Source organism: Salvelinus sp. IW2-2015, unplaced genomic scaffold, assembly GCF_002910315.2.
Source record: "Salvelinus sp. IW2-2015 unplaced genomic scaffold, ASM291031v2 Un_scaffold16442, whole genome shotgun sequence".
NCBI classification, from domain to species: domain Eukaryota; kingdom Metazoa; phylum Chordata; class Actinopteri; order Salmoniformes; family Salmonidae; genus Salvelinus; species Salvelinus sp. IW2-2015.
The window spans coordinates 73,400-86,995 of NW_019957588.1; the positions used below are offsets into that span (position 1 = coordinate 73,400).

Consider the following 13,596-nt stretch of genomic DNA (forward strand, 5'->3'; position numbering starts at 1 on the left):
CCAGCTTTGAAAACTCTAGGACCAGAAAGAGGAGGATCCATGTTTACTGAAGTGTTAACAGAGCGCTACCACAATGTACAAAGGCCCAAAGCACGGAATGAAATTCGTGAAACATCAATGGCCAATACAGTCATTCGAAGCCCATTGCAGCTGAATTAGGTCTCTTCCGATTGTACAAAATTTTCAGTAATTGTGATGGTACTCACAAAGATGTCTCTGGTGTCTGATACAGGGAGAGTGTCTGTCTGCGTTATGTTGTTGACACATGACCTTGTCCTCACAAGGAGGTTATTGCGGCTGTACAGGCGGGTCCGGAGACAACAGGCGCGAGGGCATTGCGGAAGGGCAACTGATGTGTTGTTGAGCTCAATTTGCCCGATTAGTCTGCTTACGTGGTGCCAGAGTTACGATTGTGCCTTCAAACATGGCAGTGCGGAAAAATTACACAGGTGCACAGGCAATGTTGAAGGAGGACAGCAAAGCCATTAAGCCCTCTATGTGACATTTTGGAGCATACAGCTAAATCTTATTACACAGGCTGGCTGCTCAAGGCCTCCCCACTGATCCCGGATTCCCTTCTTGGGATCCATCAGTAGGTGTCCCTCTGATGGCCAGTCAGGAAAGTTTTCAAGAGCATGTTTGAGATCAAGTCACGTCCAAAGTACAAAGAATCTGACCACCCTGAAACCCCTATGTCCAACAAGGTGACTGTGGGCGAATACTGCTTTTAGCAGCCTGTAGCTAGCCAGTACGAGCGGGGGTACTAACAGCCTGAGAAGATCGGGCAATACATGCTCCAAGACAGCTTCAGACTGCCCAGTGGCTTGTTTATAGCACTTTCAGCAAAGGCAAGACTTGTTGTGGCCTCCACATTGCCTCTGCTGTTCTTTGGAAGAGCTTGATGTCTAATACATTTCACTGCAGAGAAAAACTCAGAACTATGTCTCTGGTATGCAGGGCTGCAGTCGAGTGTGTGCGGTCATCTCTTTAGGGGCAAGAGAATATGACGAAAGCAACAACATTGATGTACTCTATTGAATCCATTGAGACGCCACTCAAGACGATTACTGGCAAAGCAGTGGATCATAAGGGCAGAATTTTTTTAAGTTTGGATGGGTGAGACGTTCAGGTTTGGCAACCGTTTTGACGCAGGACAGTCTAAACGTCCTGCAAAAAGTTGGAAAGAGCTGCTTCTTCACGGGGATGTGGATGCAGGCTTCCAGATCAGTACCCCAGAGCTGAAACATAGGATTCTCTTCAGTGCAGATCCCTCTCCTTTTCACAAACAAATACCCCGTAGCAGCAGTGAAGGCAGCAGAAGGTCCTCAGGAGGCTTCCAGTGAGGGTAGCGGGGGTGTTGACAAGTTGAGATGCTAATCAGAATTTGTTTGTGTCCAGTGTCTTCATGTTGAGGCTGAGAAGCGTTTCAGGCCACTCCGCAGGTTAAAAGACTTGGCTATGGGCTAGCATTGGCAAGAGAGACTGTAACGGTTTCGTAGTTGTCTGTAGATGTACATAAAGGACAGGCTGGAAACAGTCTCAAGAGGAAAATATCTGCCAAGCAATTTGTGTGGATCCATCGAAACCCACAAAACATATGTTCAGTTCTTTTGCTTCTAGTAGTGTGTATGACAGTGTTCTCAACCTTTTTTGTGGTACTGGAACCCTGCATATTTGATGAGGCAAGGTTTTGAGGGTCCTCACGGACCTCCACCCCTCTATATTATATGTAAAGTTACTGGAAACCTTGTGGTACTGAATACGTTCATTACACTTTTTTATTTCACGACCCCTTTCAATTACACTAGGGACCCCTAGGGGTCCATGGCCTCTGTTTGAGAACCCCTGGTGTTATAGTATGATATTTGTTCTTTTGTTTAGTAGTTTTTAGTACAGACCAGTACACTTACTAATTATTTATTTAATGTTATTTTATTTAAAATTGCATACTTTGTGTGACATACTTGTCCATACTGCTGGTTTGGAAAAAAAGGAGGTTTTTGAGGGACCCAACTTGGGTGAGACACTGACTGAAGGATATTTTGGTTGATTTATTTGGGTTATTCATTGAAGTAGTTATTTTGCTTTTAGAACTGTACTTATTTGTATCTTTTTGTTCTTGTAAAACTATTGTAGTAGACTCAGGCCAGTGGAGACCAACTTTGTGATGGTTCTCAATGGAGATTATTTTAGAGGAGATCACACCATGTTCATTGTATTTACGAAAACTGCACCCATACAGTGTACAGTACCATTGCCACCTACTGGCCTTTCTTGGTATTGCTGGTTTTAAGTACAAATACCTGCATACATACTGGACTGATATGGAACACTGCTATAACTATTATTAGTAGTAGTATTATAATGATTTAAACATTTGAACAAGTTGGGACAACCCTTCAGTTAACTACTGTACCTATCAATTATCCAGTAGTAGTGATTATGGTTCCTCAATATACATTTAACATATTACAACGTAGGCTATGTGTTACAGCACTACTTTTGGTGTCCCCCTCAGGAATTGCTCTTGAGAAAATGTCATGTAATTGTCCCCTCCAAAGTTGATATCAGATTTTCGACCCTGCATGACAATACATGACATCTAAGTAGCTGAATATGATTATGGACTAACAGTCTACCAGTTTGAAGGGCACAACTCATGTTATTCTGGTTAAACAGTGAGAGACTAGTTGATTAAGGAGTGGAGATGTTTTTAATTTGAGGAAATAATATGTCATGTTTTACTCGTACCTCAGCCAGCATTGTGAATGGTTAGGAAATAATATGTAATGTTTTACTGGTACCTCAGCCAGCATTGTGAATGGTTAGGAAATAATATGTAATGTTTTACTCGTATCTCAGCCAGCATTGTGAATGGTTAGGAAATAATATGTCATGTTTTACTCGTACCTCAGCCAGCATTGCGAATGGTTAGGAAATAATATGTAATGTTTTACTCGTACCTCAGCCAGCATTGTGAATGGTTAGGAAATAATATGTCATGTTTTACTCGTACCTCAGCCAACATTGTGAATGGTGTCTGAGGCGGTGACATACTAGACCATGGCAGTAAATCTAATACTTATGTGTTTTTAGTCACTCATGAAAGGTCTGTGGTGGTTCTGTGGTTATAAGTTACTGACCTTGGAATACATTTCTGGCCATGCTGGCAGGGTCTGAATCAAACATAATGTTCACCTGAAACACTGACAGGGTCTGAAACAAACCCAAGGACCACCTGGCACACTGGCAGGGAATGTCCACATGGCACACTGACAGGGTCTGAATCAAACCCAATGTCCACCTGGCACACTGTCAGGGTCTGAATCAAACCCAATGTCCACCTGGCACACTGGCAGGGTCTGAATCAAACCCAATGTCCACCTGGCACACTGGCAGGGTTTGAATCAAACCCAATGTCCACCTGGCACACTGGCAGGGTCTGAATCAAACCCAATGTCCACCTGGCACACTGACAGGGTCTGAATCAAACCCAATGTCCACCTGGCACACTGACAGGGTCTGAATCAAACCCAATGTCCACCTGGTACACTGACAGGGACTGAATCAAACCCAATGTCCAACTGGTACACTCTGGGCTAAACGTTGCTGTCTCTTTCCATGAAACATGGACGCCAAATTAAAGTGCTTGGGAACCAAACAAGTCTTCAGGCAAGGTTTACTCATGTGGTTAACCAAACCACCTCTATTAGACGTCACCTCTTTGGACCTCACCTCATCATGAGTTTAGGTTGGGGAAACCACGGAGGAGAGGGCTTTGGAACCTCATCTCAGTGAGTTTAGATTGGTGAAAACACGTGGAGGAGAGGGCTTTGGACCTCATCTCAGGGAATTTAGGTTGGGAAACCGGAGGAGTGGCTTTGACCTCATCTAGTGAGTTTAGTTGGGAAAACCGTGGAGAGAGGCTTTGGACCTCATCTCAGTGAGTTTAGGTTAGGAAACCACGGAGGAGAGGGCTTGGACCTCATCTCAGTGAGTTTAGATTGGGGACACCGTGGAGGAGAGGCTTTGACCTCATCTCAGGAATTTAGGTTGGGGAAACCGTGGAGGAGAGGGCTTTGGACCTCATCTCAGTGAGTTTAGGTTGGGGAACCGTGGAGGAGAGGGCTTTGGACCTCATCTCAGTGAGTTTAGGTTGGGGACACGTGGAGGAGAGGCTTTGGACCTCATCTCAATGGGTTTAGGTTAGGGAAACTGTGGAGGGAGAGGCTTTGGACCTCATCTCAGGAATTAGGTTGGGGAAACCGTGGAGGAGAGGGCTTTGGACCTCATCTCAGTGAGTTTAGGTGGGGACACCGTGAGGAGAGGGCTTTGGACCTCATCTTAGTGAGTTTAGGTTGGGGAAACCGTGGAGGAGAGGGTTTGGGACCTAGTACATGCCATTGAGGAGGAGAGAGCAGCTGTAACAGTAGTACCTGGTCTAGTTCATGACATTGGGGAGAGAGCAGCTGTAACACAGTACCTGGTCTAGTACATGACATTGAGGAGAGAGCAGCTGTAACACAGTACCTGGTCTAGTTCATGACATTGAGGAGAGAGCAGCTGTAACACAGTACCTGGTCTAGTACATGACATTGAGGAGGAGAGAGCAGCTGTAACACAGTGGTGTAAAGTACTTGAGTAAAAGTACTTTAAAGTACTACTAAAGTAGTTGTTTTGGGGTATCTGTACTTTATTTTACTATTTTTTATTTTTGACAACTTTTACTTCACTACATTCCTAAAAGAAAATAATATACTTTTTAATCAATACATTTCCCCTGACACCCAAAAGTACTCGTTACTATTTGAATGCTTAGAAGGACAGGAAAATGGTCCAATTCAGCACTTCAAGAGAACATCCCTGGTCGTCCCTACTGCCTCTGATCTGGAGGACTCACTAAACAGAGAACATCCCTGGTCATCCCTACTGCCTCTGATCTGACGGACTCACTAAACACAAATGCTTCGTTTGTAAATGATGTCTGAATGTTGGAGTGTGCGCCTGGCTATCCGTAAATTAAAAAACAAGAAAATGGTGCCGTCTGGTTTGCTTAATATAAGGAATTTTAAATGATTCATACTTTTACTTTAATACTTAAGTGTATTTAAAACCAAATACCTTTTGACTTTTACTCAAGTAGTATTTTACTGGGTAACTTTCTATTAAGGTATCTATACTTTTACTCAAGTATGACAATTGGGTACTTTTCCCCCACTGATCATGAGTCTAATCTGGTCTCCTTTAACATGGCTAGCCTCATTATGAGTCTAATCTGGCCTACTTCGACATGGTTAGCCTCATTATGAGTCTATATTATAAGCCAATACTAATCCATCATGTCTGCATTGGACATGCCTATGGGCCGGCAGGTAGCCTAGTGGTTAGAGCATTGGGCCAGAAACCAAAAGATTGGTGGATCGAATCCCAGGCTGACATGGTAAAAATCTGTCATTCTGCCCCCTGAACAAGGCAGTTAACCCACTGTTCCCCAGTAGGCCGTCATTGTAAACTAGAATTTGTTCTTAACTGTCTTGCCTAGTTAATTAAAGCTTAAATTAATCAAATATTTTTTAAATGTAGCAGAATTGAATACCCACAACATTCATTCTGTGGGTATTAGAATGACTCAGTTCACAGACTGTCAGCCAGACAGTGATTGTGCATCAATATCATCAGACTAAATTAGAGTAACAACCAAATAAAACAGACAAACAGGAAATGTTCAATGACCCATAAAGACACTAGTTCATTCTGTGAATCAGCCCTTTATTTCCTATCATAAAGAACACCTGTGGAAATGGGCAGTGGATTTAGACATCCCTCTGACTCCAAAACAAGACATGATTGAATAGGTGAATAGTGTCTAATCCAAATAATCAGCACAATGTCAGGTGCTAGTGCAGGGCTAGAACAGAAACCTGCACACCCAGTAGCTAGATCTCTAGCAGCAAGGTTGGCCATGCATTTTCTATGTCTCTGCATCGTTGTTTTAACAGTATTGGTGTAGTCATACAACTTATTCTAACAGTAAACCAATAGCATATTCAGAGCATTTAGAAAGTATTCAGACCCCTTGACTTTTTCCACATTTTGATATGTTACAGCCTTATTCTAAAATGTATTAAATAATATTTTCCTCATCAATCTACACACAATACCCCATAATGACAAAGCGAAATACAGAAATACCTTATTTACATAAGTATTCAGACCGTTTGCTATGAGACTCAAAATTGAGCTCAGGTGTATCCTGTTTCCATTGATCATCCTTGAGATGTTTCTACAACTTGATTGGAGTCACCTGCGGTAAATTCAATTGATTGGACATGATTTGGACATGATAAGGTCCCACAGTTGACAGTGCATGTCAGAACAAAAACCAAGCCATGAGGTCGAAGGAATTGTCCGTAGAGCTCCGAGGCAGGATTGTGTCGAGTCATAGATCTGGGGAAGGGTACCAAAAAAAGTCTGCAGTATTGAAGATCCCCAAGAACACAGTGGCCTCCATCATTCTTAAATAGAAGACGTTTGGAACCACCAAGAGTCTTCAAACATAGCAATCAGGGGAGAAGGGCCTTGTTCAAGGATGTGACCAAGAACCTGCTGGTCATGATGACAGAGCTCCAGAGTTCCTCTGTGGAGATGGGAGAACCTTCCAGAAGGACAACCATCTATACAGCACTCCACCAATCAGGCCTTTATGATAGAGTGGCCAGACGGAAGTCACTCCTCAGGAAAAGGAACATGACAGCCCACTTGGAGTTTGCCAAAAGGCACCTAAAGGACTCTCAGACCATGAGAAACAAGATTCTCTGGTCTGATGAAACCAAGATTGAACTCATTGGTTTGAATGCCAAGCATCACATCTGGAGGAAACCAGGCACCATCCCTACGGTGAAGCACGGTGGTGGCAGCATCATGCTGTGGGGATGTTTTTCAGTGGCAGGGACAGGCAGACCAGTCAAGATTGAGGGAAAGATGAACGGAGCAAAGTACAAAGATGTTTCTACTGATGAAGCTCATATCCATATCACGCTGAAATCAATACAAAAGGGGTCAAACAATTAGGGTTCCACATTGTGACATCATTAAAATACTCCTACTACAATGTTAAAACATTCTACATTATGACATTAATTCATTGATATCATGAAACAACTCCTTCATGTATGTATTTTCTGATGTTTGATCAGCGATCTTTTATCAGAGTAGCTCTTGTCACATTGATCACAGCTATAAGGTTTCTCTCCTGTGTGGGTTCTCTGGTGTGATACCAGGCTGCCTAAGTGAGTAAAACTCTTCACACATTGATTACAGCTATAAGATTTCTCTCTTGTGTGTGTTCTCTGGTGTATATTCAGATAGCTCCATGTAGTAAAACTTCCCACATTGATCACAGCTATGAGATTTCTCTCTTGTGTGTGTTCTCTGGTGTGATACAAGGCTGCCTGACTAAGTAAAACTCTTCCCACATTGATTACAACTGAAAGATTTCTCTCCAGTGTGAATTCTCAGGTGTACTTTTAGTGTATTTGATTTTGAGAAACGTTTCCCGCAGTCAGAGCAGCAGTATGGTTTCTCTCCTGTGTGTACTCTCTGTGTATTTTAAGTTCTGATGAAGATTTGCAACCTTTCCCACAGTCAGAGCAGCAAATAGATTTCTTCCCTGTGGATCTCTGCAGGTGTTTGAGGTGTCCTGATGTGGAGAGACTCTTCTCTGTCTCGTCAGCATCATGATGTTGTTGAGGCTCCCCAGAGGACCCACGATAGTCACTTCTCTCTCCTGTGTGAACAACAAAGTCAGACAGATGGTTAACAGCCCACAACAGCGGAAGTCCACAGTAAAATGTGATGCCAACAGCGTAGCCATGATGTTGTACAACAATTGACATCTGTAATGAATGTTCAAATTATTTGACAATTGTCTTAAAATGAGCAAGAATAGTCATATTTTATCTTGTTTTCACATTAGTAGTGACATCGATGATTGTATGCTATAAATAAGCTATTCATGTTGTTGAAACTCTAAGCAGTGTGCCAGACTCCAATATAGGCCCCTTTCTGTGTTTGCTAAAATTGCGGCACGAGGGCGATACACATGCAATTTGATTGCAGAAACTCCTCCCTGCTAACGAGGAAACTGATAGTTATGGATGTAGTATATCTGAAATGGTGAGCAAAGATTTAAGTTTTTCACAATGTATTCTGAATGTGAATGGGGGAAAACTCAGGGGAGTAACCTCCATTTCCAGGGTGCTTATGAGTACATTTCACACTACTTTGGATTATAATTGTAAGGCTCGTTTGAATGTCCTGTTTAATATAATGTTTGCTACAGTATTAAGAATTATGTGTAATTTTTTGAAAACCGCGTTAAAAAAAACAACAGAGTTACACGTGGGATAAACAAAAGTACAGTCAATAACACAATAGAAAAATCTATATACAGTGTGTGCAAATGGAGTGAGGTAAGGCAATAAACAGGCCATAGTAGCAAAGTAATTACAATTTAGCAAATTAACACTGGAGTGATAGATGTGCAGATGATGATGTGCAAGTAGAAATACTGGTGTGCAAAAGAGCAAAAAAGTAAATAAAAACATGGGGATGAGGTAGGTAGTTGGATGGGCTATTTACAGAGTGGCTGTGTACAGCTGCAGCGATTGGTAAGCTGCTCAGATAGCTGATGCTTAAAGTTAGTGAGGGAGATATACAGTGGGGCAAAAAAGTATTTAGTCAGCCACATATTGTGCAAGTTCTCCCACTTAAAAAGATGAGAGAGGCCTGTAGTTTTCATCATAGGTACACTTCAACTATGACAGACAAAATTCCAGAAAATCACATTGTAGGATTTTTAATGAATTTATTTGCAAATTATGGTGGAAAATAAGTATTTGGTCACCTACAAACAAGCAAGATTTCTGGCTTTCTAGACAGTAAGGTCTAGAGTGTCACCCTCTTTGAAGAGGGGGATGACCGCGGAAGCTTTCCAATCTTTAGGAATCCCGGATGATACGAAAGAGAGGTTGAACAGACTAGTAATAGGGGTTGCAACAATGGCCGCGGATAATTTTAGAAAGAGAGGGTCCAGATTGTTTAGCCCAGCTGATTTGTACAGGTCCAGGTTTTGCAGCTCTTTCAGAACATCAGCTATCTGGATTTGGGTGAAAGAGAAGCTGGGGAGGCTTGGGCAAGTGCGGGGGGTGCGGAGCTGTTGGCCAGGGTTGGGGTAGCCAGAAGGAAAGCATGGCCAGCCGTAGAGAAAAGCTTATTGAAATTCTCGATTATCGTGGATTTATCAGTGGTGACAGTGTTTCCTAGCCTCAGTGCAGTGGGCAGCTGGGAGGAGGTGCTCTTATTCTCCATGGACTTTACAGTGTCCCAAAATGTTTTGGAGTTAGAGCTACAGGATACAAATTTCGTTTGAAAAAGCTAGCCTTTGCTTTCCTAACTGACTGTGTGTATTGGTTTCCGACTTCTCTGAAAAATAGCATATCGCTGGGACTATTCGATGCTAGTGCAGTACGCCACAGGATGTTTTTGTGCTGGTCAAGGGCAGTCAGGTCTGGAGTGCACCAATCTGTTCTTAGTTATACATTTTTTGAAAGGGGCATGCTTATTTAAGATGGTGAGGAAATTACTTTTAAAGAACAACCAAGCATCCTCTACTGATGGGATGAGGTCAATATCCTTCCAGGATACCCGGGCCAGGTCAATTAGAAAGGCTTGCTCGCAGAAATGTTTTAAGGAGCGTTTGACAGTGATGAGGGGTGGTCGTTTGACCGAGAACCCATAACGGATGCAGGCAATGAGGCAGTGATCGCTGAGATCCTGATTGAAAACAGCAGAGGTGTATTTGGAGGGCAAGTTGGTCAGGATAATATCTATGAGGGTGCCCATGTTTACGGATTTAGGGTTGTACCTGGTGGGTTCCTTGATCATTTGTGTGAGATTGAGGGCATCTAGCTTGGATTGTAGGATGGCCGGGGTGTTAAGCATATCCCAGTTTAGGTCGCCTAACAGAACGAACTCTGAATATAGATGGGGGGCAATCGATTCACATATGGTGTCCAGGGCACAGCTGGGAGCTGAGGGGGGTCTATAACAGGCGGCAACAGTGAGAGACTTATTTCTGGAGAGAAAAATTAGAAGCTCGAATTGTTTGGGCATGGACCTGGAAAGTATGACAGAACTTTGCAAGCAATCTCTGCAGTAGATTGCAACTCCTCCCCATTTGGCAGTTCTATCTTGACGGAAAATGTTGTAGTTGGGGATGGAAATTTCAGAATTTTTGGTGGCCTTCCAAAGCCAGGATTCAGACGCGGCAAGGACATCAAGGTTGACGGAATGTGTTAAAACTTCTTATGGCTGCAGGGGCAGTATTGAGTAGCTTGGATGAAAAGGTGCCCAGAGGTGCCCAGAGTAAACTGCCTGCTCCTCAGTCCCAGTTGCTAATATATGCATATTATTATTAGTATTGGATAGAAAACACTCTGAAGTTTCTAAAACTGTTTGAATGATGTCTGTGAGTATAACAGAACTCATATGGCAGGCAAAAACCTGAGAAGAAAATCCAACCAGGAAGTGGGAAATCTGAGGGTTGTAGGTTTTCAACTCATCCCCTATCGAATACACAATGGGATATGGGTCAGTTTGCACTTCCTATGGCTTTCACTAGATGTCAACAGTCTGTAGAACCTTGTCTGATGCTTCTACTGTGGGGCCGAAGGAGACAGGAATGAGTAGGTCTATCATGAGCTGACCATGCTCTGACCATGCGCGTTCACATGAGAGGGAGCTCTGTTCCATCGCACTTCTGAAGACAATGGAATTCTCCGGTTGGAACGTTATTGAAGATTTATGTTAAAAACATCTTAAAAATTGATTCAATACATCGTTTGACATGTTCTACTACTGTTACGGAACTTTTTGACATTCCGTCTGCTTTAGTGAACGCGCTTCCTGACTAACAAAATAGCTATTTGGACATAAATGATGGCATTACCAAACAAAACAAACATTACAAAACAAACATTTCTTGTGGGAGTCCTGGAGTGCATTCCGACGAAGATCAGCAAAGGTAAGTGAAGATTTTAATGCTATTTATGAGTTTTGTTGACTGCACAATTTGGCGGGTAACTGTATGGCTTCCTTTTGTGGCTGAATGCTGTTCTCAGATGATTGATTTATTGTGCTTTTGCCGTAAAGCTTTTTGAAATCTGACACAGCGTTGCATTAAGAACAAGTGTATCTTTAATTCTATGTAAAACATGTATCTTTCATCAAAGTTTAATGTGAGTATTTCTGTTATTTGATGTGGCTCTGCAATTTCCCGGATATTTTGGAGGCATTTCTGAACATGGCGCCAATGTAAACTGAGTTTTTGGATATAAATATTAACTTTATCGAACAAAACATATATGTATTGTGTAACATGAGGTCCTATGAGTGTCATCTGATGAAGATCATCAAAGGTTAGTGATTCATTTGATCTCTATTTCTGCTTTTTGTGACTCCTGTCTTTGGCTGGGAAAATGGCTGTGCTTTTCTGTGATTTTGCGGTGACCTATCATAATTGCTTGTGGTGCTTTCGCTGTAAAGCCTATTTGAAATCGGACACTTTGGTGGGATTAACAACAAGATTACCTTTAAAATGGTATAAGATACATGTATGTTTGAGGAATTCTAATTATGAGATTTCTGTTGTTTGAATTTGGCGCCCTGCACTTTCATTGGCTGTTGTCATCTCATCCCGTTAAGGGGATTGCAGTCATAATGAGTTGTGGAGCTTCTCAAATAATTTCTCTTCACCTCAAACAGCAAGTAAACAAAGTCTAATCAAAATCAATTGCAAATGAGAATAGTTCCTTAAAGTATTAGAAAAACATTTCCAGCTCTCGCACTTTCGATAACCACTCGGCACGAAAGGGAAAAATATAATGCCCTGATCCAGTGGAAATGTCAAAATACCTGATTACTTCTTATCCCTTTCACAAATAGCCTACAGCTGTGTCTGTCCCGAACTCACTGGTGCGGGAAACTGAGAGCCCAGAATATTTTATACAATGTTTCAAGTTCGTTGTAGACAGGCCGTGTGATTTATAGGATATTTATTTGCAATGTTTTTATGATGGCCAGTCCTTGTATTCATAGTGTAGTGAATTCAGGGGGTAGACCTGAGCTAAACTCAAACCTGGGTCCAGCGACTGTCAAGCCAACACCTTATAACTGTTACGCCAAGATGTCTGAACTTCTTGACGAGGTCGCTAGGTGTTGGGTTACGGTTGCTACAATAGCTTTCTCTATGAATTTGAGAGTGGTTACATTTCTCCAGTCCCCATCCCTCAGCTGTTTACAAAACCAAGTCTCTGGACAGCCATTTTGTTTCTGTTTAAATCCTAGGTTGTCCCTTTATGATGACGAATTGGGCTGGAGAAATGTAACTAGTCTCTAATTCATAGACAGACCTATGGATGCAAGGACTGACCATCCATGATATCAACATTATAGTTTTAACCATGTTTGAGGCTATACAGTGTTGATTTACATTGTTTCTAAACATTAGAGTAAAAAAAGCTTATTTGGGGTTCTGATGGGGTACAACAGTTGAACTAAGCTCATGAGGCATGTGTTATATTCTTCAAGAATCAATGGCTATAAATAAATAATTTAAATGTCCAAAAATGGATGTTGCAATTGCAGATTTCCCCTTTAACACCACACATCAGTTCAACAACTGCAGAGTTTGTGCCTCTGTATTTAAGACAGTACTTACTAGTGTTAATCAGGGCCCGGTTTCTCAAAACCACCTTATGGCTAAGTTCATCGTTGGAAGCATTGGATGCCTTAAATTGCGTTTGGGAAACCGGGCCCAGATATCCAGTTTCCTCCTCTTCTTCCTCCTCCTTTTTCAATGTGACAGTCATCTCCCCCTCCTCCTCTTTCACTCCAAAAACTGCAACCTCTTCTTTTACAGTAACATCCTCCTCCTTCACTCTGAAGGCGTCTTTCTCTTCTTCTTTCACAGTAACAGCCTCACCCTCTACTTGTTTTTGTATTGTAACAGCCTCCTCTACCTCCTCCTCTTTCACGGGAGCTTCTTTCTCCGTCCAGCAGACCGCATCTTCTTTAGCAGGAGGAGAGTAGCTTAGTGAACTCATGGTCGGGGATGTTAGCTAGCTAGGCTAATGCTAACTTAACCAGCCCGCAAGCTGAATAATAACAACAACACCGTAAATATGAAATTAAATCGGATAACTAACTAGACGACAGAAGTGGGTTTAAAACACAGTGGCTAATATACACGAAAGCGTCTAAAGAGATTTATTGGTTCGACTATTTTGTCTACCAAGCTACCGAAGTGGCTAACTAACTGTTTCTGCTGTTGAAAGAAGCGTTCCGTCCACTAGAATATACGTCACACTAGCATCATTGCCTTAAAGTTGAACATCCCCATCTGCTGACTGGAGTGGGTAACGCAGTTGAGTAAAATGTATATTTTATTTTCAGACAAGTTGAAGTGTTTGAAGCACAAGTTTTTAGTCACCAGTGCAACAACACAGTGTGGTTAAAGACTTAGAAACCTAGTTGTAT

At 42.1% G+C, this 13,596-nt stretch overlaps 1 protein-coding gene across 1 annotated transcript in view; it reads right to left on the reverse strand.

Annotated features, from left to right (window-relative positions):
- LOC139022635 (zinc finger protein ZFP2-like) overlaps positions 1–13,391 on the reverse strand; it is a 28,754-nt gene extending 15,363 nt beyond the window's left edge. Inside the window, exon 1 of the mRNA XM_070442668.1 lies at positions 12,779–13,391. Coding sequence (XP_070298769.1) covers positions 12,779–13,163 — 385 coding nt within the window. The 5' untranslated portion in view covers positions 13,164–13,391. The remainder of the gene's footprint in view (positions 1–12,778) is intronic.
- Positions 13,392–13,596: the final 205 nt, after the last annotated feature.